The following is a 24643-nucleotide window of genomic DNA, read 5'->3' as shown; positions in this document are numbered from 1 at the left end:
TTATTTTATTAAAGTAAGGGTAGCAGTGTTGGCCTACAAAGATTAATAACCACAATGCATATTAAGGAATTACCTTTATTACCAAAATACCACAAAATAGTGTGTAAGCTTTTGAGTTTTCCATAGCTCTTCAACAGACTACATGGTAGACTAAGCACTAAGGTGGGAAGGGTGCAACTGTGTTGCCAACATACAGGCTGCCTAGTTTCTCTCCATTTCTGCTTTCTACCACGTAAGGAGCCTATGGATGGAAACAAACCTGGATAACCACCAGTTGTGGTGGTTCCAGATGGGGGACTAGCAATTATTAATCCTTATTGTTCTCATGAGGCCTTTGAGAAACCTGATACCTGCATAGCACACAAACAGTCTTATTTGAATGTCTGCTGTCTTCTTCCCAATTTCATCTTGAGACTGATCGTACGCAGGCAACATGCCTTCAACATCAACTCATTTGTTTTTTCTTCTCTTGCTTCCCCCACCCCAAACCCAAATTGTGGAGTTTATCATCCAGCCTAATAAAGAGTTCTGAAGTACTCAAAAGCTTTCATGCTGTTTTGTGAGACTTTTGTCAGGCAAATAAAAGTACTGCCCTAATATGGATTTGATAGTTTAGATTTCCAATTTTTATTACCTAGCAATCTAAAGATTTTATGTCTGCATTCCAGAGTGCTAACTAAAAATAGTAACAATTCAAGTTTCATTTCTCATAAATAAATTCACAGTAGCGTTCTCCCCCCCCCCCCAAAAAAAATATCCCACACAAAGGTGTAAGCTAACGGCCCAAACAGAAAGAAGATTGGAACGTAGAGCCCAAAATGGTAGTCTTTGGTTTTAGTCTACAAATTGGTTTCATGAGCTACAATTGTGAAAATCTTATGAGAAGATTTTCTAAAGCAAAAATGTCCCTCAGTAACGCCTTGCTGTTATTACTTATGAGGGCTCTATATAAATGTTTCTCCTTTGCATGCTGGTCTTGGTGAAATCCAAGTAGAAAGGTCCTTGTGAAAGCATACAACCTATGCTTGGCTCCTCAACCACCCCCGCAGAGTGGCAACTTTTTTTCAAGGTAGAAAGAGAGCCATGTACACATGTACACTTACTGCACTTTTCAAAGAACTCATTTCCCACAAATTTCTTCTGTGGGGAGGTGCTACCACAGTTAGAAAGGGAAAAGCAGCTACGTGAAGTTGTTACAGTTTGGATTTAAACATAGCAAATAGTCACAGTAGTATGGAACATTTTATGACCCAAGTTACACTTCATCTATGAAATCTCCTTTTAACTTTGCTATAGAATGAGAGATTTCCTCCTACCCATCTTGCCTAATCCTTTAAGCATATTTACAGAGATACTTAAATTCAATGCAATAACTATTCCTTGTCTGAAAATAGTTACCTGTTATTAAATCAGTATAAATAAAAAGAAAATGGGAATAACATATGCAATATGTAGTTCATTCAAGTACACTATTTAAGCAGAAAAAACCCTACAAGCTTCTCTCATTTGATGGTCAACAACCTCCCTCTACGTCTCGAATTTCTTTTGCTCATTATTTGTCCAAAATATATGGCCATTTGAGATTACCAAAAAAGAGACAAGCTTTTAAGTCCGAGTCAGGCAGATTTATGTTAAAGAACTGCCCCTAACAAACTAACCAGGTACCAACTATGAGCAAAACATACGGGAATGAGTTACAGTGTACAAGAACATGCTAAGTTGTACACAGAGATCACAAAGTACAGCTAGAGACCTACCCTAATATGCTAATGCTTACTTTGAAAGAAGAGGTAAGTAACTTGGATTTGGCTTTCATTTCTGCATTGAACATTAAGAGTTATTTCTCCAAACTGGTGCATTCTTCATTACTGCTGAATTGTGCCACAATCGGAGTTTGAAATGAATTATGATGTAATCTTTACAGGGCAAAGAATGTAGAGGATGAAAGATGTGAGAGACAGAACATGAATAGGCTACTGTCTTGACAGTTTAGCATTGTTGTATTGATGGGCTCATTCAAGTTACCCAACATATCTGCAACTGCAAATTAGAGCAAATTATGCCCCAAACAAGAACAATGTCTTTAGTCCATTTGCTCTTCCGCCCTGGCATGAGAGGTCATCATCTTGTCTATCTTCATGAGTTCGATGGGCTTCTCCACAGTGCAGCACAGTAGATCCCCCCTTAAGCTGATGGTCACTTCATGTAAATTCAGGGCAATGCGAGACACATTATCCTCACTGGAATGCAAGGTAGAGAACCTCTCATCAAAAGGTGGAAAACTAGACAGGCGCATGGTGAATGTGGAGCAACGGATGGAGAAATCAGAGGCCAGGACCCAAGTCTGTGAAAAAGAAATCGCTGAGAATAAATCTGTATCTCACGTGATGATAAAAAAATTGTTGCTCTTTAGAATGAAAATTGAAGAAACTGGGATTGAGGGAAAGGAAGGCTAAAAATATTCATATCTTGAGAATGCTGGCAGATGAGGAAAGGAACCTAACCCATTGGCTCTGTGTGCTGATTTCCCTATCTCTTTGGGTCAGATAAGTTCTATCAATAGAACAATCATTACCTGCTCTCAAGGAGATACAGAACAAGAATGATAGCAAATCAAAGCAACACAATTGTGGATGGATAAAATTAAAGACTGGTTTTTAAGAGGCCCAAGATTCAACTCTTTGGAAACGTTTGTCCAGTAAGAGTGACAATAAAAGCAGGAACTATAAACAAACAGGAACTTTGTAAAAGATGGGGCTGATGTTGAAAAAGCACCTATTTCTTGTCAAACTAACGTTCACAGATCCTTAAAGTAACTGTCTCAGGGATCATAGATTAGCCAAGAGCAGAACACAGCATGGAGAATGGGAGGTATGAACAAATGACATGGTTAGTCATATGTAATAAACTGAGATTAGAATTTGTTCCAAATCATAGTTGGGTGTTATTTAGAGTTTGTACATGGATTACAAGAACAGAATTTACCAGTAGGTTAAAAAATAATTTATACACACACATCCAAAGCTTTTATTTTGTTTCAATACCTATCATATGGGATAATTTTTATATAGCAGACATTTCCATGATCATTCCTACGGGAAAGTACATGTATTTTTTCTGTATTTTTAAAAACCTATGTGCCACTTTTAAATAAAACATTAGATTAAAATTATTTGTATAGGAAATAGCTCTTGAAGAGTCAGCATGCTGCTCATTGCATTTGTTTATCAAATAACCCACAGGTCAACATACTGCTGAAAAATGAAAGTAGAAAAATCACAGAGAAATACAAAAATTCAAAATATGCATAAATATAAAAATCTAATTACCTACCAACTAAGTTTTAAAAAACCATGTGGGTTATGTCAAGAAGCATACTTTTGCCAAGGTAAGGAATAATGGGAGTGATTTGAGAAGCCTAGTTCTATTCTCCAACATTCTTGGAAAGCGAAGCCTTGTATGAATTTGTAAAACGTAAATCAGCATGCATTGCAAGACAACACTATATTACGCAAGGTCCAAGAAGTTATAGGCATAATGGTAAGAATGGCCCTTTAAATCCTCATCACAATGAACACTGCTATAGCAAGATGTACACTGCTGCAGTGTTCCTGCATTATTAAGACAAAGCAAGTTCTGTGGCTCACGTGACTAAACTCATTCTTGTCAGCAAGATGGGTAAAGGAAAGGAAAAATGGGGATGCATAGGAGACTAGGATTTGTTATGGCACAGTAGCAGCTACACTATATTGTACCAGAAACCAGAGTATAATAATTGCTCTTACATACATCACAGTAAACTATGACGACGACGACAACAACAACAACAGCAGACTCTATAAAAGTACTATAATGCCACCAGAGGGTGGAGAAACTATCCAATCTTAGAGAGCAAGAGTAGCTTGAAGGTCCACACAAGTCTCTAAAGTTCCCACAGAGGTACAAATCAAACTTTAATAATCGTTTTTCATATAAACACTAGAAGCCTCTCTCATGCTATTTGTTGTGCATGTTAAGGATACAGAAGAACAAAGTAACTAAAAAACTTGAGTGTAAATTCTACTACATTTTCACATATGCCTGAAATGTTTAAAGTAAGCACACTCTTTTAGTGTTATTTACAACAAATGTTAAAAGATTGCATCTTGTGCTGTCAATATATTATGCATTGATAAACTATAGATATGAATGCCCTTGTTTTTATTGAGGTGTTTTTTCCCATTTATCAGCCCTAAATGGACTGTCAAGGCAGCTAGTACTAAGGCTATGAATGGAAAGTATTATCTCTGAATATTCTGAAAATATGTGAAAAACATGAAAGCAGAACAACTTCTATATCTGTAGTTCTTCCCATTACTTTAATTTCCACTCTACTTTCCACGCCACAATCTGTAGTATTTATGACAAATCTCAATATGGTTATTTATCTGATCTCCAATAGCAGAAGCTAAATATAGAAGTAATTCTGACTTGACACAGTGCTACTGATGCTGGTTGTAATTAAAGTATTTACATTGAAAAATACTTAGGAATGTCTATTTGAGTATCTAAAGGACACAATACTGGTACAAATGTGACATATGTAGTGACACATTGTATCTCCTGTGGCCCATCAGCAGAGGAACAGAAAGGCTGCATTTGTGAGTTGTCCCATCTGTTAGATCAGCCAGGCTTCAGGGCCACCTCAATCTCATTTTGCCTCCTCCCTTTGGGGGCAAAACCAGGTCTGAAACCCGAGGCATGCTATCGGAGGCTGAAAGAAATACATATATATCAATTTAGCATTAATAACTTACACTATGTTTGGGATGGATTTTTATCATTCTACGTGAGAAACCAATCTTAGCTGTAAAGCAGTAAATAGGATAAATGAACATACATTTTATTGCCAGTATCCTGTGCTAACATTTAACTGTGGAATGCACTACCAATGCACTATTAAAACAGCTATGCTACATAATACTTTAGAATCAGGGCTTTTTAAAAGTACCTTTCAATGTATTAAAGAACTGGAAGATCTTAGATGTCTTGCACTGGACAAGACAATCTAGGAATAAAGCAACATCGCAAAACAAAATTCAGGAAACCATATCTAACAATATCTATTCTTGACTAAAGGATTACAGTCCACTTAAATCAGGCACCCCAACCATTTTCTGCTGGGGCTAAATTTGGAAATCTGAGAAACTGGCATGATCACCAGAAAAAATATCAACTTCAGAAACTGTTTATGTATGCAACAGCAGCAGCCCAGATCCTACTAGCCCAAGGGTAGAAGAAAGACAGGATGCCAACAATAGAAGAATGGCAAATGAAAATGATGGACTATGCAGAAATGGCAAAACTTACGGAAAAGTTCAGAGACAATGACAATGAGAAATTTTAAAAAGAATGGGAAGCATTTATTGTATATGTATAAAAATATTGTGAACAAGTAGAAACACTAGCACGCTTTGACTAAACATTTGCAAGTCGTTAAGTTGAGATAAAATTTATGGAAGGAAATTTGAATTGAAATAGCAAAATTTGATGGCATGCATTTAGGATAAAACAATTTAAGGATAAGAAAAAGAGGTTTACGTAAATTATGCAGAAAAGGTATATATTCAATGTACCAGGAAAGGAAATGGAGGGAAGTCAGGAGGTTAAAGAGAACCTCCAAAAAGATCTTTTCTTTTCTTTTTTTCTTCTCTTCTTTCTCTTTCTTTGTTTCTCTTTACTTTTATTTCACTTTTTTATGTTGGATATTTTGTATCTTTAATTTTACTTGATGGAAAATAATTGTTGAAATTGAAATTGTAAAACCAATAAAATTTATTTACAAAAAAAGAAGAAAAATATCAACTTCACAGCAGGAAAGCTAGTGGTGTTCAGAGCAACACTGCATAACACAAACAAATATCCACAGGCACAACGTACACCCCAGCTACGTATATCCCTTCCAAACAAAGAAAAAGAATAGTAATCACATATACACACTAAAACAAGAAGCAGACATCAAAAAGTAGGCAAAACACTCTCCAAACAAAAATGCCTAACGCATATGCACAAACACCAATTAAAAACAAAACTCAATGTAACTTTTTTGTTCCTTGACCTTACTAGGCAGCAGTCAAGTCCTTCTTATTTATATTTTCTAAGGAGTTTCAGAGGTAAGCAAAGCCCCAGGGCTACAGCTACCCCACCCTCCTCCTTTCTTTCTCTATGCACAATGTCTCTAGGTTCATAAGGAGACCAATCTGAAAAAAGAGGGAAAGAGACAAGGCAGCAGCAGCACCTGCAACTCCATATTTTGCTTCCTACTCAGCCCTGCTACAGCTCTTTTTAAAAATTCAGTCAGGAGGGGCAAGGGGGCCCCAAGTTAAAAAAGCAAACTGCTCAAGCCTTTCTAAAAGTTTAGGAAAAATTGTGGCTTCCTTGGGATCACAGATGTATGATCCAACAAAAGAAGAGGAGGAAAAACAGTATTCGGACAACGTGGCTTGGAAAAATAATAGCAGCCATGCTAGATCAGATCAAGGTTCCATCTAATCCAGCATCCTGTTTTCAACATAGTCAGCCCCATTCTTCCAGGAAGCCCACAAAGCAGGGCACGGAAGACTACAACTATCCCCAACTATTTGCCCCTAAAACCTGGTATTCTGCCTAGAAACATTTATCTGTCCTAGTTAAAAGCCAATGACAGACTCATCATGCAGGAATTCATCTAATCCTCTGTTAACTACCACAATATCTTTGGCCAACAATGTCCATAAATAAATTTATAAAGTTAAGTACTTGCCTGTGCTAGATCTACTGCCAGTCTACTTCACTGAGTGACCTGAGTCCTAATATAACGAGGGAGAAAAACCTTTCTATCCCTTCACACCATTACAGTTTTTCTTCCCATTTCCCCACTGCAGTCTTAAAACTAAAAAGTTCCATTTGCATTGGTCACATTCCTTTGTTCATCTTTGCTGCTCCTTCGCCAGTTGTAATACATTCTTTGTTTAGATGGGGCAATCCAAACTGTACATAGTATTCCAAAAAAATTTGCCCCATCTGTTATATATTTTGGAAAGTGGTTTGTCTACCTGTCTGTTCTCTATGCATTCAGATGCCTCTTGAAATATTGCCACCCAAATTTGGCATGACGGTTCCCAAAGTGGAGGAGCTATTTTTGGTCTATGTTTGGATGCTGGACATTATTTGAAACAAGATGATGGGGGGTACAAACTTGCTAGCTACAGTGGTCTGCTTTGCCAGCATGTTACGTGCAGGGAGCATGCTGGGGAAGCAAACCCCAACAGGATTGAAAAGGGAGTGGCTGAGGCTACAAGGGTTTGGAAGGCAGGAAGAAGAGACTTAGCTCCAGGAACTGGGAGCAGGAGGACAGAATAAGTGACTACCTCCCTGAATGTTGGGCCAGTGGTGGGGGTCAGCCAGTCTCTCATCACTGGTTATGGCCCCAATGGAGATGGCAACGGCTGGTGCAAGAATAAATCTGGGCAAGGTGAGTCAAGCTTAGGAAGCTGCTTCCCACACTGCAGCAACCACTGACAGGTCACTAGGAGGCGGTGACATTGTAGGTGGTGGCGGCAGCAGCAGGGGGGATGAGCTAGGACCCAAACCACACAGAGCCAACACTGACAGTGGGCCATAATGTGTGGCGGGGGGAATGGCAGAATGGAGAGGCAAAACAGGCCTTGCACATGCAGCCACACTGCAGGAATTGCATACCAAAGAAGCAGTCCTACTGGTTGCAGGGGTCTGCTTCATTAGCACATTTCACTCAGGGAACGCATTGGTGAAGCAGCACCCAGTAGGCCTGAATCCTCCTGCTCTCTGCAGCGCAGTCAGAGTCTCTTTCCCTCATCCCTCTCTTGATTGTATAGGGTTTATTAAAACCCTAATTAAGTATCAGGACCAGATCAGGGTCAGTTGTGCCCTGGGTTAGGTTGGGGCTGTGTAGAGCCCTAAAATTAACAAATTACACTATCCATTTATACATCTCTGTTTTTGGTTTCTCGGAATTTCCAGGCAATGCCAGGTATTTTCAGCTAAATTTATATAAAGTTATTTTAACTAGCAAGATACTACCACAGCACTACAGAACTAACTTTGAATTGTTACAAGTGACGATCCTATGATATTTATTTATTTTGCAATTTCAACAAATTGCAGTTTTGTACCTGCTTTGCCATTCAATAATTTATTCTGATAATATTGCCATTCCAGCTGGGGATTTGCACCAGGACGAAGCAATGATTTTCCTGATCCTCTGTTACTCGTAACAGCAACCGGTTTGCCTGTGAAACATAATACAGTTGTAAGTCAAATTGCACTGCACTTTTTGTAAAAGATCTATGAGCACTACTGCAAATTACTTAGTAAAACAAGTTCTACACGCAGGATAGTGATTTTGAGAGTATAAAAGTTAGGACACACATTTTTGTGCTATGGCAGTGCTGAACAGCACTGAATCCACAACTTTTTGGTTCAGTCAATAAAGACAGATGTAATCTGATTTGACAGTAGTTGGGGGAGGGAAACCTGTGAAATTATTCAATTTCAGGAGGATGCTTTTTACTGGATCCAATTTTGCATGTGTGTGTGTGCATGCATGCACTTAAATGTATGTGCCTTCTCTTCCTTAATTTCCTTTCCATTCTCTCTCAAAAGCAGCACACCACTTTCTCCCTCCCTGTCTCCTCCTGGCTGCTCCTTTTTCTTTCCCTCAAACTCTCTGATAGCTTTTCCTCCTTATCTTTTCAGTCACTCAACTTTTTATTCAACTGCTCAGGTACCAATCCTGAAAAGCATACATAGCTGAAAGATGAAGTGGGAAAGAATATCACTCTTACAACTTCCTCCTCCAGTTCTATGTACTTTTATAGGGACACAAAGGCACACACTCTCACTGCCTCATGATGGAGACAGAAGAGGGGATGGGAGGCTTAAAGGTTTTGCTGGAATCAGGGCAACCACTGCTACCACAGGCACTGCATTGGCAACCCCAGCACTACAGAAATGTGATCTCTTCTTTAACTGCTAGGAGGAAAAGAGAACTCTTCACTGTGTTCCACGGATGCAGATAAATGAATGGCAAATCTAGAGATATTTGCAAGTACAGTACCACCAACATGTAGGTTTTCTGTTTAAAAGTTTACTCATGCCAACAGGTGTGCATTTAATAGTACATTTCCACCTGGTATATAAAAAGCTGCAAAGTGCAAAGAGGAATGAATACTAACCTTTTAGATCAGGTCTATCTCGAATACCCACTGATACAAAGAAGCAGTCCATATCCACATGCATTATACAGCTTTGATGTTTGGCTGAGCTCAAGGTGGCTGTATAATCTATTATAATGGTAGGCAAATGGAAAGTTTAAACCATACTGAACATTTTTTTATTCCTATTATGCTCCTAGAATTTACCACCCGGCTCTTTGTTTGCAACCATTTAAAATGTCCTTAAAACATGTAGAATGCTATGTAGTCCCCCAGATTAAAAAGTTTCCAAAGGTACCATTTCATTGTTGCATATATTGTTCTTCACTACAATCAATAGAGTTTTAAGAGTTTGTTGTACACATCTACTCAGATATTTGGCCACAATAACTTTGTAACTACTGCTCTATACTACCGGCTTTTCCTAGCTCTTGACATTTTCAGACCAAATCTGGAAGAGCTAATTAACATTATGGCTCTTCTTTCTCAATGTAATTGAATATGCCACCACAGCTCAAGCCAGCAACCGTGGGCTAAAAGCTACCAGCACCTGCCTACTTGTCCATTTCCCTAACTCTTACTAAGGACAGTGCACATTTCCAATACTGGCCAAAACAGTAGCAATAATAGTAGACAGTTTATACACATCCTTAATCATTTGTATTGCAACAGAAGTGTGAATACAGTGAGATGTCATTTTCAAATTACAGTGGTACCTCGAGTTACAGAGGCTTCAGGTTACAGACGCTTCAGGTTACAGACTCTGCTAACCCAGAAATAGTACCTTGGGTTAAGAACTTTGCTTCAGGATGAGAACAGAAATCATGCAGCAGCGGTGCAGTGGCAGCGGGAGGCCCCATTAGCTAAAGTGGTGCTTCAGGTTAAGCACAGTTTCAGGTTAAGAACAGACCTCCAGAACAAATTAAGTTCTTAACCCGAGGTACCACTGTATAATCCTAATGATATATATTTTCTCCTCCAACACGACAGTATAACATGGTATTCCCTACAAAGCCTAACATTCCAAACAACAGATTTATAATGAAGCTACTAAGGGCTCATTCAGATTTCCTTTTGTCCTGTGTTTCTAGCCACAGCTCCGGGCTTTAAAGCTCCACATCCAAGTGTTTTTGGTTTTTTTGTCCTGGCATTTCCCCCAGTAAAATCTGCATTTTACCACTGAATCGGAGGAAATGACGTGAATTGCCGCTTGCTCCGATTCAGATATAAAACACAGGCTTTCCAGGTGAAAGCAATGGGATCAAAACAAACAAAACTACTCAGACATAAGACTTTTAAAGTGTGGACCTCTGCCTTGAAAGCACAACACAAAGGAAGTCTAGATGAGCCCTTAGCCATTTCCCCCCTGACAAGTGAATTTGATACATAACACTGTGCATTAACAGTGAAATGCAGGCAACAAAATTTGCTCAAATAATTAGTGACTAAGTCGGAAAAAGAGAAGCTAATACCTTTTGGCATGGCATGCACTCCAGTTCATACAATCCTGAGACTGCTCATAAGCAACCAACCTTAACTGTAGCATGATTGGAATGCTGCACTTTATAGTCTCATCAAATTATCTTGGAGTTCCATACTGCCCATTACTAGCTTACATAGAAATTTCAATGTCAAAATATAACCTGTTTAAGTTTATAACAAGAGTGAGTGGCTTTTTTTAGCATAACCTTTAAAAGTACCTACCCGAGTCAGTTTTGTTAATTATAGATTGCCCTGCTTTCAGTTTTTTTAACTTTTCTCTTCCTGGGAAGATAGCATGGTTCTGTTTCTGCAGTGTATTGACAAAATCTGTAAATTCACTCTTCCAAGTAGCTATATGATGCAATCTTGAACGAGAGTAAAAGTCGGAAATGAAACTGCAGTTAGGAGGTTTGGACAGAGGTGAATCTACCTTACTAGGAGAAGGTACTGTGGTGCTTTTTGTGCTTGAAGGCCCCTGAACTGTAGAGTGATGAGCACCGTTTCTTTTAATATTACTGTGCAAAGATGAACAAGGTGAATTACTCATAGTCCTATGCGAAATTCGTAAAAGTTCAGTATTTTTGTTGCTTTGTTGAAAATGCTGCATAGAGCAGTCTCTAAAGTCTCTCCTTTCCTCCTCCTGCACAGGAGCTGGAGACAGTCTGCTTGCAACATTGTTGCCAGAGTGCACCAAGCTATCCTGTGTCTTTAAGGCACTGTTGGAACTATGAGTGTGTCCATTGAAAATGGAAATGCTGTCTCTATGATGAATTCCGTTCTGCCTGCTAGCAGAAAAGGCTTGATCCAAATCCAAGACTCCGGCATCTTCAGTCTCATCTTCCATGTTCAATTTACACGTTCCATTGGCTTTGATTTCATTCTCTACGTCATACTTCTTTACTAGACAATTTCTAAAAAAAGATGGTATAATACAGAAATTAGGAAAAAAATCAATTAAAAACATTTACCACTAAACTCTCCCCCTCTATTGTACTTTGAACGCCCCCCCCATACACACCCTGGTTTTAATAACAAGTTGACAGAATTGTTTCATAAACTTAGTCCACTAAGTTTTAAAGAGTAGTTTGAAATATGCCTAGAGATCTTCTAAGAGCTGCATAAACAACATTAACATGAATGATCTGAGATGATCATCTAACATAATCTGAATTTGTAATTCAAGATAATTACTTACACCCTGTTGAACTCCACAGAGATATTGCTAGGACCTGCAATAGGTTCTTCAGGTTTGCATATGGTATTAAAACAGAGGCCTTTTTGAAAACTTGACTGTTTTGTATAAAGCTGATATGGAATGTATGAAAGGAGCCGTCCAGCCTTTATGCTGTAAAGAAGATGAGAGTTTAATTAATCAGAGAAGTCATAACAAATTCTGACTCTATGTAGTTTTTATCTTGTTCTTAAAGTAGGGGGGTATACCCCCAGTTGAACAGCACTTACTTTCATTAATGTATTTAATGTTGGGGAGAGAAGCTGTTGATTGCACTTGTATATTTCTACTTTACTAGCTTGATTGTCTTATTTCTAGACACTTCATTGTCCCATTATTTTATACAAAAAAACTTATTAAACTGGAAAGGTTTTACAAATTTAAGGTAATGTTGGGAACCCTCAAGCCTGGGAGCCAAATGTGACCTTCTAGTCTCAATATCCAGCCCGCAAGATTTTTTCAGGTCTTGTTCTTCACTGGCTCTGCTTTGTGCCCTCAAATACTTTTTGCCTGGCTGGAATAGGTCCCTGAGCTGTTATAATGCCTCTTTGATCGCTTGGAAGCAGGACATAAGCCTGCAGCCACTGCACAATTGAAATATAGCCTATTGTACAAAGTTAAAGCTCACATCTGTTGCTTCATGCACTTCAATCTAGTCCCATGTGATTTCCCCCTCACTTTGCCACCATTGGCATGCACCTCTGCTACTCTGTCAGTTACTTCAGTTCTTATAATTGTATATAATTATTTAAGTGAAATATTACTGTTTGATCAACACTTATATTTGGGGTTGTGGAGTTGAATGCAGCTTCTTCCACAATTCCCACCTGCAATGCTAGAGTATTCTCTGAGGGTTTATGATGTGATAAATGCAGCCAAGTCCCTGTTATGCAGAAAAGGAATATAATCATGCATGGTCTAGGGAAATGCACTGCCAAATCATAGCAATACTGAAACTTAATTCTTGATGGTGTATTTCCCACACAGCTTCAATCTGTACACTAACAAGAAGTTGGGCAATGGTTCAAAAGCCAATATATGCTGCAATTAAGAAAACTACAGTAAGATCACATTACCCAATTAAAAGAACATAACTTGTTAGCACTTATGTGACCAGGTTTCTAAGGGAGTAGCGTAATCTTAGCTGTTACAATGGGGATAGTCTCAAGTGCAGATCATTTGTTTTCCCAATATGTTCAGTAAAATTCAAATGACATGCCAGTAAAATAATTGCTACTATCTAAAGAATACAAAATAATGCAATAAAGTTGAACACATGTAAGGTATAACAAGGTATAAATAAGGAATAATTTACTTCATTTATAAATCCTAATACAGTGGACGCTCGGGTTGTGAATGTGCAGTGCCATGTTTGCGCATGCGCAGGTCGCAATTCGGCACTTCTGTGCATGCGCCAAAACCTGGAAGTAACCCGTTCCAGTACTTCCAGGTTCGGCATGGTGCGCAACCCGAAAACGCGCAACCTGAAGCTTCTGTAACCCGAGGTATGACTGTATTATGAGAGATTCTAAGTTTTCATTAAAGCTATTATTTATATTTCCATTCTTTTAAACCTTTTGTATAGAAATACATAACTATATGCCCAGTAAGATAAAACAGTGTTTGACTTTGCTTTTTATCTCCAGCCCTGAATTAACAATACATCGTTAAATCAGAAAATAGTTAGTTGCACACTGAGTGCTTATCAGAAAGAAATTTTTCTTTAAATTTATAACATTCATTTTAATCAACAATCCTGTTGATTGTAATTTTATTAATCAAAACCATTACTGTAGGCTTATTTTAGTCAGAGATTTATTTGCTAAGCACTCAACAGTCTGCCTCTTCAATATTTTGCACTCAATTCCCACAAAATTTGATGCATCCATCATAGATTTATAGGATAATCACATATTTTTAAAAACATTTAACACACATTAAATAATATTTCAGAATGCAGTTTTGTTTTGTCTTTTCAAATTTGTTCACATTTGGAACACTTAAACCTGTAGTCCTCCATATGTTGGTAGATTCCAACTCTCATAAACCTCAGCCAGCAAAGCCAACGGTCAGGGCTGATTTAAGCTGGAATCCAATGGCACCTGTAAGGCTCCTAGTTTCCTATCCTTAACTTAAACAATGTTATCAAGCCTGGATATAATTCTCCAATAATATTTACCTATCTATTATCCATTCTGGTTGAACTACTTTTTCCCTTTTGAGTTCTTTTATTTTGGCATTTGGAAGATTTGTTGCAATAATGTGTGTTGTTTTGGATCTAGAATAGTATACATGATACTGTCCTCCATGCAACATCATTAGCCGCCTCAGTTCATCAGCTGATGGATCTGTAACAGATTTATGAGAATACATGGGAAAGTACTTAATGTTAAATAAATTAAATAATTTCAGAATTTATATTCTGCCCTTCATTGCAAAAACAGTCTCAGAGAGGATCACAATGTTCTTTAGCATCTTAACACGGTAACGTAAAATTAAGATCTAAAACCAGTACAGCCAACAACAACAGCAATCCTAACCACACATCTACTCAGAAGTAAGTTCCACTTTTTACTCCCAGGAAAGTTAGAATAGGATTGCAGCCTAAGGTTTCCAGCCCTAGTGGAGGACAAAGCAGCCTACATACAGAATACCGGGGGGGGGGGGGAGTGGCTGTGTAAAACTAATTTTAGAAAAATTATACACTTCAATTACTCATTTAAATCTTGCATTAGAAATGCTTCTTGTGTATTTTGAGGCATTTTTAGTTTGCTAGGGGAGCTTCACCAGGCCAAAAGCAGTCTAGACGGCTCCCCTCAAAAACAAGACTACAGAAAGTTATGGCCAGAAGGAGAATGATACATAAATTGCTTTGTGACTTCCACACAGTATAGCTCCTTCATCAACTTTGCTTCATCCTAATTTTTCTTAAAAGGCATTTGAATGAATATTTTAAAACGCATTTGAATGAATATTTTGAAAGAATGAAAGCTATCACCTGTAAAGCCATTGACATAGATGGCAACTCCATTAAAGATACCAGATGAAGTTCCATCTTTTTGGTGTTGTATAGCTGCCTCTGAACGGAACTGATCCTCCAGTTTCTGGACTTTGGCAGGCATATATCCTCCCTGGAATATAAATAAAACAGACTTTAGATAGAGATACATTCAACTTTTTTGTGTCTAACTATGGAAATGGGTCAAAAGGTTTGCTAGCCTTTAAAACTGTTTAATATCAGTTTGGTTTTGGCTTGAATATACAGTTGTGGAAAACATTTTAATGGAATAACCACATAAACATTATTTATTTATTTTATCATTAGAATATTTTAATACCACTTTTCAACATTGGATCTCAAGGGAGTGTTAAATAAAATATACTATTTAATACATGTATGTAATGGATATATTTATTACAATATACTATAATAATATACTATGTATTATAATATATTGTATTACATAATAATACAAATATAATGCAGCTAATTCAATCCTTAGCAGGGTTAAAATCACAGCCAACTCACTACTAAGCACCTACAAAAACCTGAATGTTCTGCATAAGCACAAGAAAAAAAATATATCATAGGCAATTTTTCTAGCCAATGTCCCATACGAACTGCATAGTATTATCTAAACGTCCATTACTCTTTGCATAAGTCAGAGATGAAAACGGTATGACTATTATTATAGAAATAAAATAGTTATGTTTATAATTTTAGATTTGAACATACCCATCCTCCCCAGCCATCTCTGTCACTGGCTCTTTTTCTCCATCCACCTTCCTTCATAGTGAAGCTATTTAAGGAGAAAAAAACATACAAATATTGTCAGTATTACTATTATATAATTTCAAATTGAGGTGTAGGAGCTACAAATATTTACATTGGGAAGACTTTAAACAGCACACCTGATGTATCCATTCTCTTACCACAAAATATAAATTCACATGTATGCAAACACTTTAGAAATCTTTAACCTAATATTGCACAACTTAAGTCTATCTTGAACCCTAGGTGTTATTTGCCTATATTCTGGCCCAATCTTTCAAATAACCTCTCACCTAGCTGTACAAACCAAAATAGCAGTTGACATTGTGACATTTAGGACAAACTAGATGCAATGTCAGAGGGATTTTTTCCTCTTTTGAGATTAGGAGATGGTGCTTGGACGCTGGCAGACAACTTCCTGTGGCTTGGCTTGCTGAATCAGGGCCTATTACTGGGCTAAAATGATGTAGCCTCATTGTAGTGCTAAGAACCACAGTGCGGATATCAGAGATAAGCTCTCTGTCTGCTGTTTCAGCGTAAAAGGCGGGTTTTCCTTCAGTCTAGCACTGAAGTAGGTTAAAACGCTGCCATTTACTTTGCACAGAATGCTGAGTGTCGAAGAAAAAAAGCAGCATTTCCAGAGAGCTGCAAATGTTGAATGAAAGTCTGGGGGCATGCATGTGTGTTATTCGTATGTCTGCTTTGGCATCTGTGACAGCTTATGTATAGTGTTTGACTGCATGTGTGTGTGGTGTGTGACACAAGAGGGGGAGAGTGCTGCACGACTGCATGTCTAGTGAGTGTATCCACTTGTTGCATTGTGTGTGTATATTGGCCACACCACCACTGGCATGTTGCCCTCAGAAGGATGACCGTCAATGTGGATCTTGGGCCAAAAGAAGTTAGCCGTGCCAGCTTTAGCTCCATATCTTTAGAACACAGAGCACAAAAGTGGGAACTCAGTGATGGAGAACTTTCGAGAGAAGAGCATTAGCACACACCCCAACAGTCAGAAAGCACAACAAAAGGTAGGAATCTATACATTTGGGGCAGCCAACTCAGAATGTATGGTTGCCAGGACACTGCTGCTCCCGCCCTCCTGACCTCACACACTGCACCTTGGAAATTCAAAAACAACCCATTGCTCCTCCCCACAACACTAAGTTTGGAAAGAGAGGGGTGGGTTGACACATTGTTCTTCAAACTGCACTGTGTGGAAACAAGCCTCAGGCACCCTCTCCAACTTGAAGCCAGTCAGGGAGGCTTGTGTTTGCATTGGCTTTGCACTTCTGAAGTGCTCCAACCACTTCAGAAAGACTGAACCAAAATGGATCTCACGTTTCTTTCCAACATGGGTTTAGGAAGGGGATTGTGCCTAGAGTTGCATTGAGCACGTCTGAAGCTCAGCTCAGGTGTAGAGACAATATCTGCTCCCCTCCTCAAGCTCCAAGGTTGAAGCATGCCCAGGGGCCACTGCATTGCCAGAGGGCAGTAGAATACTCACTAAGGCAATTAAACTTTTTTTTGGGCGGCGGCGGGGGTAAGTACGTCTGGTAATTACCCTGCCTCAGGATTCCAGATACATTACCCAGCAGTACTCTAGTGGGTGAAAGTTACCTCATCTCCTTAACACTTCACTGTAAATCAAACATCATGCCTTCTGATAACAAGTTGGAAAATGGTCAATTATTATTTCCTCCAGGGGATCCAAACAAGGAAGTAATTGCATTAGTCCTGCCACAACCTGCCTGATATTACACCCCCAACCCTGAAAGGTAATTTGAGTAGCATAGACATAAATTAAGGACACAATGGCATTCTTTGTTACTTTACTACCACAATACAGGATGCATTGGAGACCCCTGTTCCATCCCAGGACCATCATTTTGCTATTCTGCATTCTAGATAACAAGTATAGTGTTTTGTTATTCTTAGGTTGAATTCTTTACTGATGGATGCCATCAATAATTTGAAGCACAATTCAAAGTATGAACAATTCTTATTTATTCAACTCCTTTGAATAAACCTGCCTGAGGAGCAGGTGAGACCAAAGGGATTTGAAACTAGATCTCCTTCATCCTAGCCTGACTACCTTTGTCCCTTCCTAGCTCTCTTGGGGGAAAAGAGCTTCTAAAGTCTTAAAACAAAATACAAAGCACAGAATACCCATCTTCAATGTTGAGATGTGGAAGTGTCTACAGTTCTTCAGCCAAACAGGCATGCTTTTGTGGCTCTATTCTTACAGACAGTTCATTTTTAGAAAGCAGTTGCAGAAGCAGATGGGCTCTGAACAATTACACATTGGGAAACACCTCTGAATCTGCTGCCTTATTTTTTATATTTTACTACCCAAGTACAAGCAGCACAAATACAAACTTATTTTACTTTCTACATTGATTGGTCATATTCCTATCCCATTTTCTCAAGTAGGAAGCCACACATTTATCTTCAAAATCTATTTTGGCACTGCTACCCCATATGCAGAGTGTGTACACACAAACTATAAGGTAATAGTCACAGTCTTCTGCAGATGCATTTTTGGGTTAGTGTTTTCATCTTCATATTATTGGTATAGCATTCTTTTGGTGTTTTGAAAGTGCCATTCAGTTATAAGCTATCTTACATTTTGCAATGCATTCTGCAACCATCTGCTTTGTGTGGAAATGGAGATCACCTTCTCTAGGACCTCCTATTAGGGAGAATCTTATGTCAATTAGTTCCACTTGTGTAGCCACTCCCACACAATTCTGTGAAGATTAACCTAACAGATACACAAGACATATGGTGTTTGGGACTACCACAAAGATAATCAAGGGGTTAAAAAAAATCCCCATGTGTATCAGTATAATGTTATTTCAATCTTTGAAGTCACATAGGTTAAACTAATGCTCTTTAAAAGGAGGAGTAGAAACAGTATCCATTGAGTGTTTGCACTCTTTAAAAGAACAGGTGGAAACTGCCACCATTAACTCTTCTGCACTGTTTCTTAAACAGAAATTTAAACTGTAGTGTGGGGCTATTTATAAAAAGCAAATTCAAATTCTGTGCTTTAATTTCATACCATATATTGGATTATACCCAGGCTAACTTAGCTGTACTAATCAATGAAATCAATGTAAGTCTTTACCAATGTAGATCCTCTTTATTTCTATAGGAACTAAATGCAGTGTTAGAAACTGAGATATGAAAGCTAAGAGCTAAATTGCACTTTAGGCCTAGGTTATGGGCACAACAACAGAATGTCTAAGCGTGCTTTTTTATAACAAGAATACAAAGCTGAAAATGAATGAACTGCAGCGAAAATATGTTCATTTTTCACAGGGTCTAGTCTTTCCCCTGCCAACTCCCCTAATATTCTTAAAGTATCTTCTCCAGTCTCCCTGTCGCAAAATGCACCTAGAACAATGGGAGTTTCAAACACTGACTAAATATATTTAACAGAATGCAATCCAACCCAGGTCTTTCTTCCACAAACCTGCTATGCCTTGGTGTTGGCTTCCTTTCCTCTACAGCCAGAATGGATGGAGTGAACTATTACTTCTCCTCCAGCCCACTCATTCACCTGTACAGAATTCCTTGTCACCCATGGCAACCCACAAGTTGTTAAATACAAAACTGCACTAGAAATGCATGGTGTGAAAAGCCTGAGACAAGTAACCATGCAAAGCACAGATGATCTGGCCATGAAAACAAGGCATAGCAATCACACATAGGGTATCCACATAAGGGCTGGGATGACACCCAAGATACAGCACAGATTCTGTGCTTGAAAAGTTGCTGAGTCAGAGTTTGCTTTTGGATATGGAAGCAAAATGTGAAAACATGATTTCCAGAGACATGAGCATTTGTTAACAGAAGTATCCATTATAAACAATTTTCCTTCCCTAAAAATTAAAGGACTAATTATGTCAACTTGCAGAGATTCCAAGTGAAACTTTTACAAGCATTCTATACTACAGTATATGGATGTGTCAACTTTAGTGAATAATTATGTATACTGACAGCTTATTAATTAACAAGGAGAACTCAGATCTGTGTTGAGTTCTTCTAGACAGAAAGCTAACAAAGAGTTCAGTTAACATCTTTAAAATACTGTGACTGATTTCACACCATGGTCTAAACATGGTTTGGTATGTACAACCTGGAATGAATCCAACTGAACCTCAGTCTCACACATTCCACTATCCCTCTCTTAGCTGCAACAACTATGTTAAGTCTTGCTTTCCCTAAAGCTCAGCTTGTTGTGTCTCAAGATCAGAGATCATGGTTTACAATGAACTCTGATTAGTTTAACAAATTAGCTTCATAATTCATGGTGTGAAGTTGGCTTGCTTTAAAACCAACGAAGCATTATGTAGACATAATGCTTAATTATGACTTACCACCAACTATGACTGTTTACTTTAAGTTCATCTTATGCATGGTGGAGATCCAGTGGTAGCTGGTGACTACAAAAATGTGGAATTGCTTCAAGTCAGTTCAACCCTTCAATCTACTTCCATCAGTGAAGCCCTGAAGGTCAAAGGCAAAGCTGTCCAAAACACAATTTGTCTGCTATAGCAGTTGCATTGAGAATGCTTTATTCACTTAAAAAAAACTTTTATGGTGCTGTTCTTGATTGTGCAATTTTTTTGATGTGCTTATGATTTTATTTTGTTCTAGTAAGTCACGATGGCTTGTATTGAAGTGGGGTATACTCCCACCCACAGTAAATTATGAACAATACATGCTTAGATGTTCTCTGCTACTAAGCAATACTGTACATAAAAAATTGTACCCCCTGCCTCCAATGATCAGCCCAATCCAGACTATCAAAGTTCCCTAGTTAGAAATAAAGTTCAGTGCAGTTCTTAAGTTTCTTATTCTAGCCAAAGGGCATGACAGACTTGTACTAATAGTACAATACAGTTGTACCTTGGTTGCTGAACACCTTGGAACTTGTACAATTCGGCTCCCGAACGATCGAAAACCGGGAGGGTGTGTTCCGGTTTTTGAACGATTTTCAGAAGCCAAACATCCGGCGCAGCTTCCAATTGGCTGTAGGACACTCCTGCAGCCAATCGGAAGCTGTGCTTTTGTTTTCAAATGGTTTCGGGAGTCGAATGGACTCCCGGAATGCATTCTGTTCGAGAACCAAGATACAACTGTAATAATAATACAAAATATCCATCCATAATATAAGCTGACATACTTGATGTAAGAGAAAGATACAAGAGACACCAACAAGCTTTCTAGAAAGAAAGTAATAATAAACATACAGAGCATTAGAATCTAAGAACCCTGTTAAATCAGACCAAGACCGACCTAGTCCAGCATCCTGTTTTCACAGCGGTCAAATAAGATGCCTGCGGAAAACCTGCAAACAAGACTTGAATACAACAGTACTGTCCCCACTTGTGCTTCCTGGGAACTAGTATTCCAATTTTTGAGCTGGCACACAGCCATCATGACTAGCAGATATTTCAATAAGCATAAAACAGATACTTGCAAGTCAAGTCAGCCTGTGAGAGTGGACTCACAGGGGCGGGGATAGGTTTTGGGACTGGCATGGGCCCAATTGTGACCCTGCAGAAATCTCTGTTTTTAAAAATATTTTAGCTGTTTTTACTGTATGTCTGTGCATCACCTTGAGATGCATGCAAAAAAATAAATAAACAAAAATAAATAAATAACACGTGTCTTGGAAGGAAATTTGAATGTTAAGGGTATGGGTCCAACCAAACTTGATCATCAAGTTCCCTCAATTTTCCATAAAAAGCTAACCACATGATTTAATTATAACGTATAGGCCTAAAGATGTACTTCAGGTAGATTTTCAGCTAGGTATACCAATACCCAATGCTGGGGCAATTCTTCCTATTAAATTTCCAGGTTTCACTGGGTTAGTGGAAGGTCAAGTTATGACCAAGGCTCAGATCTCAGGTCCACTTTATTCAGTGGGAGTTAGTGTCTTTCTTCTGACTCAACACATAATCCAAAGCATAAAGGTACCCCTGCCCTTACAGGCCAGTCGTGTCCGACTCTAGGGTTGTGCGCTCATCTCGCTTAAGAGGCCGGGAGCCAGCGCTGTCCGAAGACACTTCCGGGTCACGTGGCCAGCGTGACGAAGCCGCAGCTGGCGAGCCAGCACCAGCGCCGCACACGGAAACGCCGTTTACCTTCCCGCTATAAAGCGGTACCTATTTATCGACTTGCACTTAAGGGTGCTTTCGAACTGCTAGGTGGGCAGCAGTGGCGTAGCGTGGGGGGTGCAGGGGGGCCCGGCCGCACCGGGCGCAACATCGGGGGGTTAGGCAAATCCACGGGTTGGGGGCGCAAATCCACGGGTTAGGGGGCACAAATTACTTGCCTTGCCCCGGGTGCTGACAACCCACGCTACGCCACTGGTGGGCAGGAGCTGGGACCAAACGACGGAAGCTCACCCTGCTGTGGGGATTCGAACCGCTGACCTTACGATCAGCAAGTCCTAGGCACTGAGGTTTTACCCACAGCACCACCCACGTCCCTTTAAATCCAAAGCATACATACTACCAAAAGGCAGAATGGTTTTGCCCTGTGAACGAGAAGCTTCAGAACAGCCATTAAGAAAAAAAGAGTTTTAATTTTTTGGTTTTATAAGTAAAAAGATCTTTTTATTATGTGGTCTTTCTAATGCTACCCCCACTAGTAATGATCTGCAATGTTCAATCAATCAGCGGGTAAAACTAGCCTTACAGAGACAGAATAAAAGGCCAATGTCAGGAAAAAAGTTAATGTCACACAAGAGACAAGATAGCAAATGAAAGGTCTTCAGAGACTAGGTGTGTTTAATTATCTTTAGTTTAACGAAGCTATTATAAGGATCTTATCTAACTACAGCCTCTAGTGTTCACTAGTGATTAAGCATATAAAGATATGTACGAAGACTTCTATTTGACCTTTTGTTCTGAACCTCTAGGGCAGTATTATTAGGGCAAGCAATTCCATCCCCCCTTGCAAGAATTATGGGACTGAAACGTGCAAACTGGGTAGCTGTCGAATACACATAACGATGAATGACGGCTGCTTGAACAATATATACCCTCAAAGAAATCAGAAATGATCCCATCTGAGCAACTGTATTCGTCCCCCCTCCCACAACATGTTTCTTATCGCAACCCAGCTGTGAAATCCTGTTGCATCTAACTCGCGCCAGCCTTCATGCGGCAACGCTCTTTCCTTTCTCCCTGCTTTCCCCTTTTTCTTTTAAACCCCGAGCCTAAGTAGCCGGCGTCTTAGTTTTGCAACGGGCACGGGCGCCTCAAGACGCAGAGGAAGGAGCACGGAATAAACAGCATCTCCTTCCGTGTCAGTAGATAAACCCCGGGCATCCCCACTTCCTCACGCCGAGTGCGAGCTGTGCAGCCGCCAGCAAGGCAGCTGCAGGGATGGGAAAAAGCTGCCAGGCACCGCCATGGTTCCCAGGACGTGCTCGGCTTGCCAACGACGCTGATCCGGAACTAAGGGCAGCGGCGGCGGCGGCTGCGTCAACCGGGTTGGCGCCTTCGAGGAGGCCGAGGCTTCGCTGCCTTAAAACAGCCGACCGCCCTCTCGCCTCAGGAGAAGCGAGCAACCCAAGCCCCGCTTGCCAGCCAGGAGGGAGGCCCGCCCGTTCTCCCGCAGCGGCTCCGGGCCTGCCAAAGCTTTGGCCCCTCGCCCGCCTCCTCCGTGAGACTTGCAGGGTCAGGCAACCCTCGTGTCTGCCTGCGCCGTGTGTACGCGCCACATGGGGGCCTCCCCCGCTGCCGCTTCAGACACAACAAGCGCCGCTTCCGCACCGGAATAGGCAGGCAGTTGTGCGCGAAGGCGGCGGGCCAACCTCGTCCACAGCTTCTCTCACCTTTGCCCGCCCGCCGGGCGTCGCCGCCTGCCCTGCCGGGCCGTGTGGAAACCTCACATCGCGTCCCCGGCTCACGCCGCCCGCCGCCGCCGCCGCAGCGAGAGCAGCAGCAGCAGCAGCAGCTCCTCACACACTTCGCCTCGCCTGCGCCTTCACCTCGCCGTCGCTCCTCCTCCTCCGACCTTCCCTCTCAGAACGCCGCGTCACGCACGGCGCGCTCAAGAGTCTCGCGCCGCCAACCGCCGCAGCCGTTGGGCCTTTTCCCTCTCTCTCTCTCTCTCTTTCGCCCCCCTCCCTCCTTGCTTGATCAACACCGCTCGTTCGCCGCAGCCAACCAATCAGACAGTCCTGCCCTGAGGCGGCGCCCCCTGGTGGCCTTAAGCAGTCGCGTGGCCAACGGGGAGAGAAAGAGAGAAATAAATAAATGGAAAAGGGAGGGGAGGGGGAGAAGGCTTTCCATTATCACGTGACGTCTGGGGAAGAGAGTGAGAGCGCGCGCGCCGCCCCCCCCCCTTTCCCTCGGCTTCTTACTCGCTCTTTTTACCTTACGCCTGGCGCTGTGGGCTGCCTGAGTGTCCTCTGAGGGAAGGGGAAGCAGACGAGGCTCTAGCGCCCCCTACAGGAGAGGCGGCGAGAGGAGACAAGCGCGGCTCCTCGTTCATACACAACAAACAAGGAGGCGGCGGCGGCGGGAAGGAGCTGACAGGGCAGCCCTGACGCCGCGCGGAGTAAAGCTATATATAGACAAGATAGATATAGATCCACGCGCGCAGTCAGACCTGGAGCTGCTGCTGCTGCGAACAGAAGCTCGGCATGTGGCGTCGCCGCCGATGCAGGCGTTGTGCCGACACTTCTTAAAGGCGCGCGCAAAGGTCCCTGGCGCGGCGTGTTTTAAATTAGGCAGGTTTTTTCGTGCTTAAGCACGTATTCGGCGGCAAGTCTTGCAACTTGTCTATAAGCGCTCCTAAAGTGCAGCGAAGCCACTTTGCACACAAAGACAGGCACGCACGGGGTTGACTTGCACGGCGTTTTCCAAGCGTACATGCAGATGCACACAGACACCGGGTTTTCCTTTTTTTATGTATCGC

General features: G+C 40.7%; 1 protein-coding gene across 3 annotated transcripts in view; it reads right to left on the bottom strand.

The window, feature by feature from the left end:
* The window catches only part of REV1 (REV1 DNA directed polymerase), a 41991-nt gene extending 17348 nt beyond the window's left edge, over positions 1 to 24643 (bottom strand). Inside the window, exons 1-8 of one of the 3 annotated variants that reach the window (XM_083501634.1) lie at positions 24100 to 24643; positions 15662 to 15725; positions 14924 to 15056; positions 14105 to 14273; positions 11890 to 12039; positions 10917 to 11605; positions 9234 to 9341; positions 8172 to 8288 (exon numbers count right to left, since the gene is read on the bottom strand). In XM_083501634.1, the coding sequence (XP_083357760.1) occupies positions 8172 to 8288; positions 9234 to 9341; positions 10917 to 11605; positions 11890 to 12039; positions 14105 to 14273; positions 14924 to 15056; positions 15662 to 15718 (1423 nt within the window). In that variant the 5' untranslated portion in view covers positions 15719 to 15725; positions 24100 to 24643. Of the gene's footprint in view, positions 1 to 8171; positions 8289 to 9233; positions 9342 to 10916; positions 11606 to 11889; positions 12040 to 14104; positions 14274 to 14923; positions 15057 to 15661; positions 15726 to 23555; positions 23852 to 24099 lie in introns of those variants that run through there. The other 2 variants (XM_083501633.1, XM_083501635.1) reach the window with 2 other exon arrangements.

The sequence above is a fragment of the Podarcis liolepis genome, assembly GCF_965112155.1.
Source record: "Podarcis liolepis genome assembly, chromosome: 4".
NCBI classification, from domain to species: Eukaryota; Metazoa; Chordata; class Lepidosauria; order Squamata; family Lacertidae; genus Podarcis; species Podarcis liolepis.
Note: the sequence above shows the minus strand (reverse complement) of the source record. Positions and strands in the feature narration are given on the sequence as shown.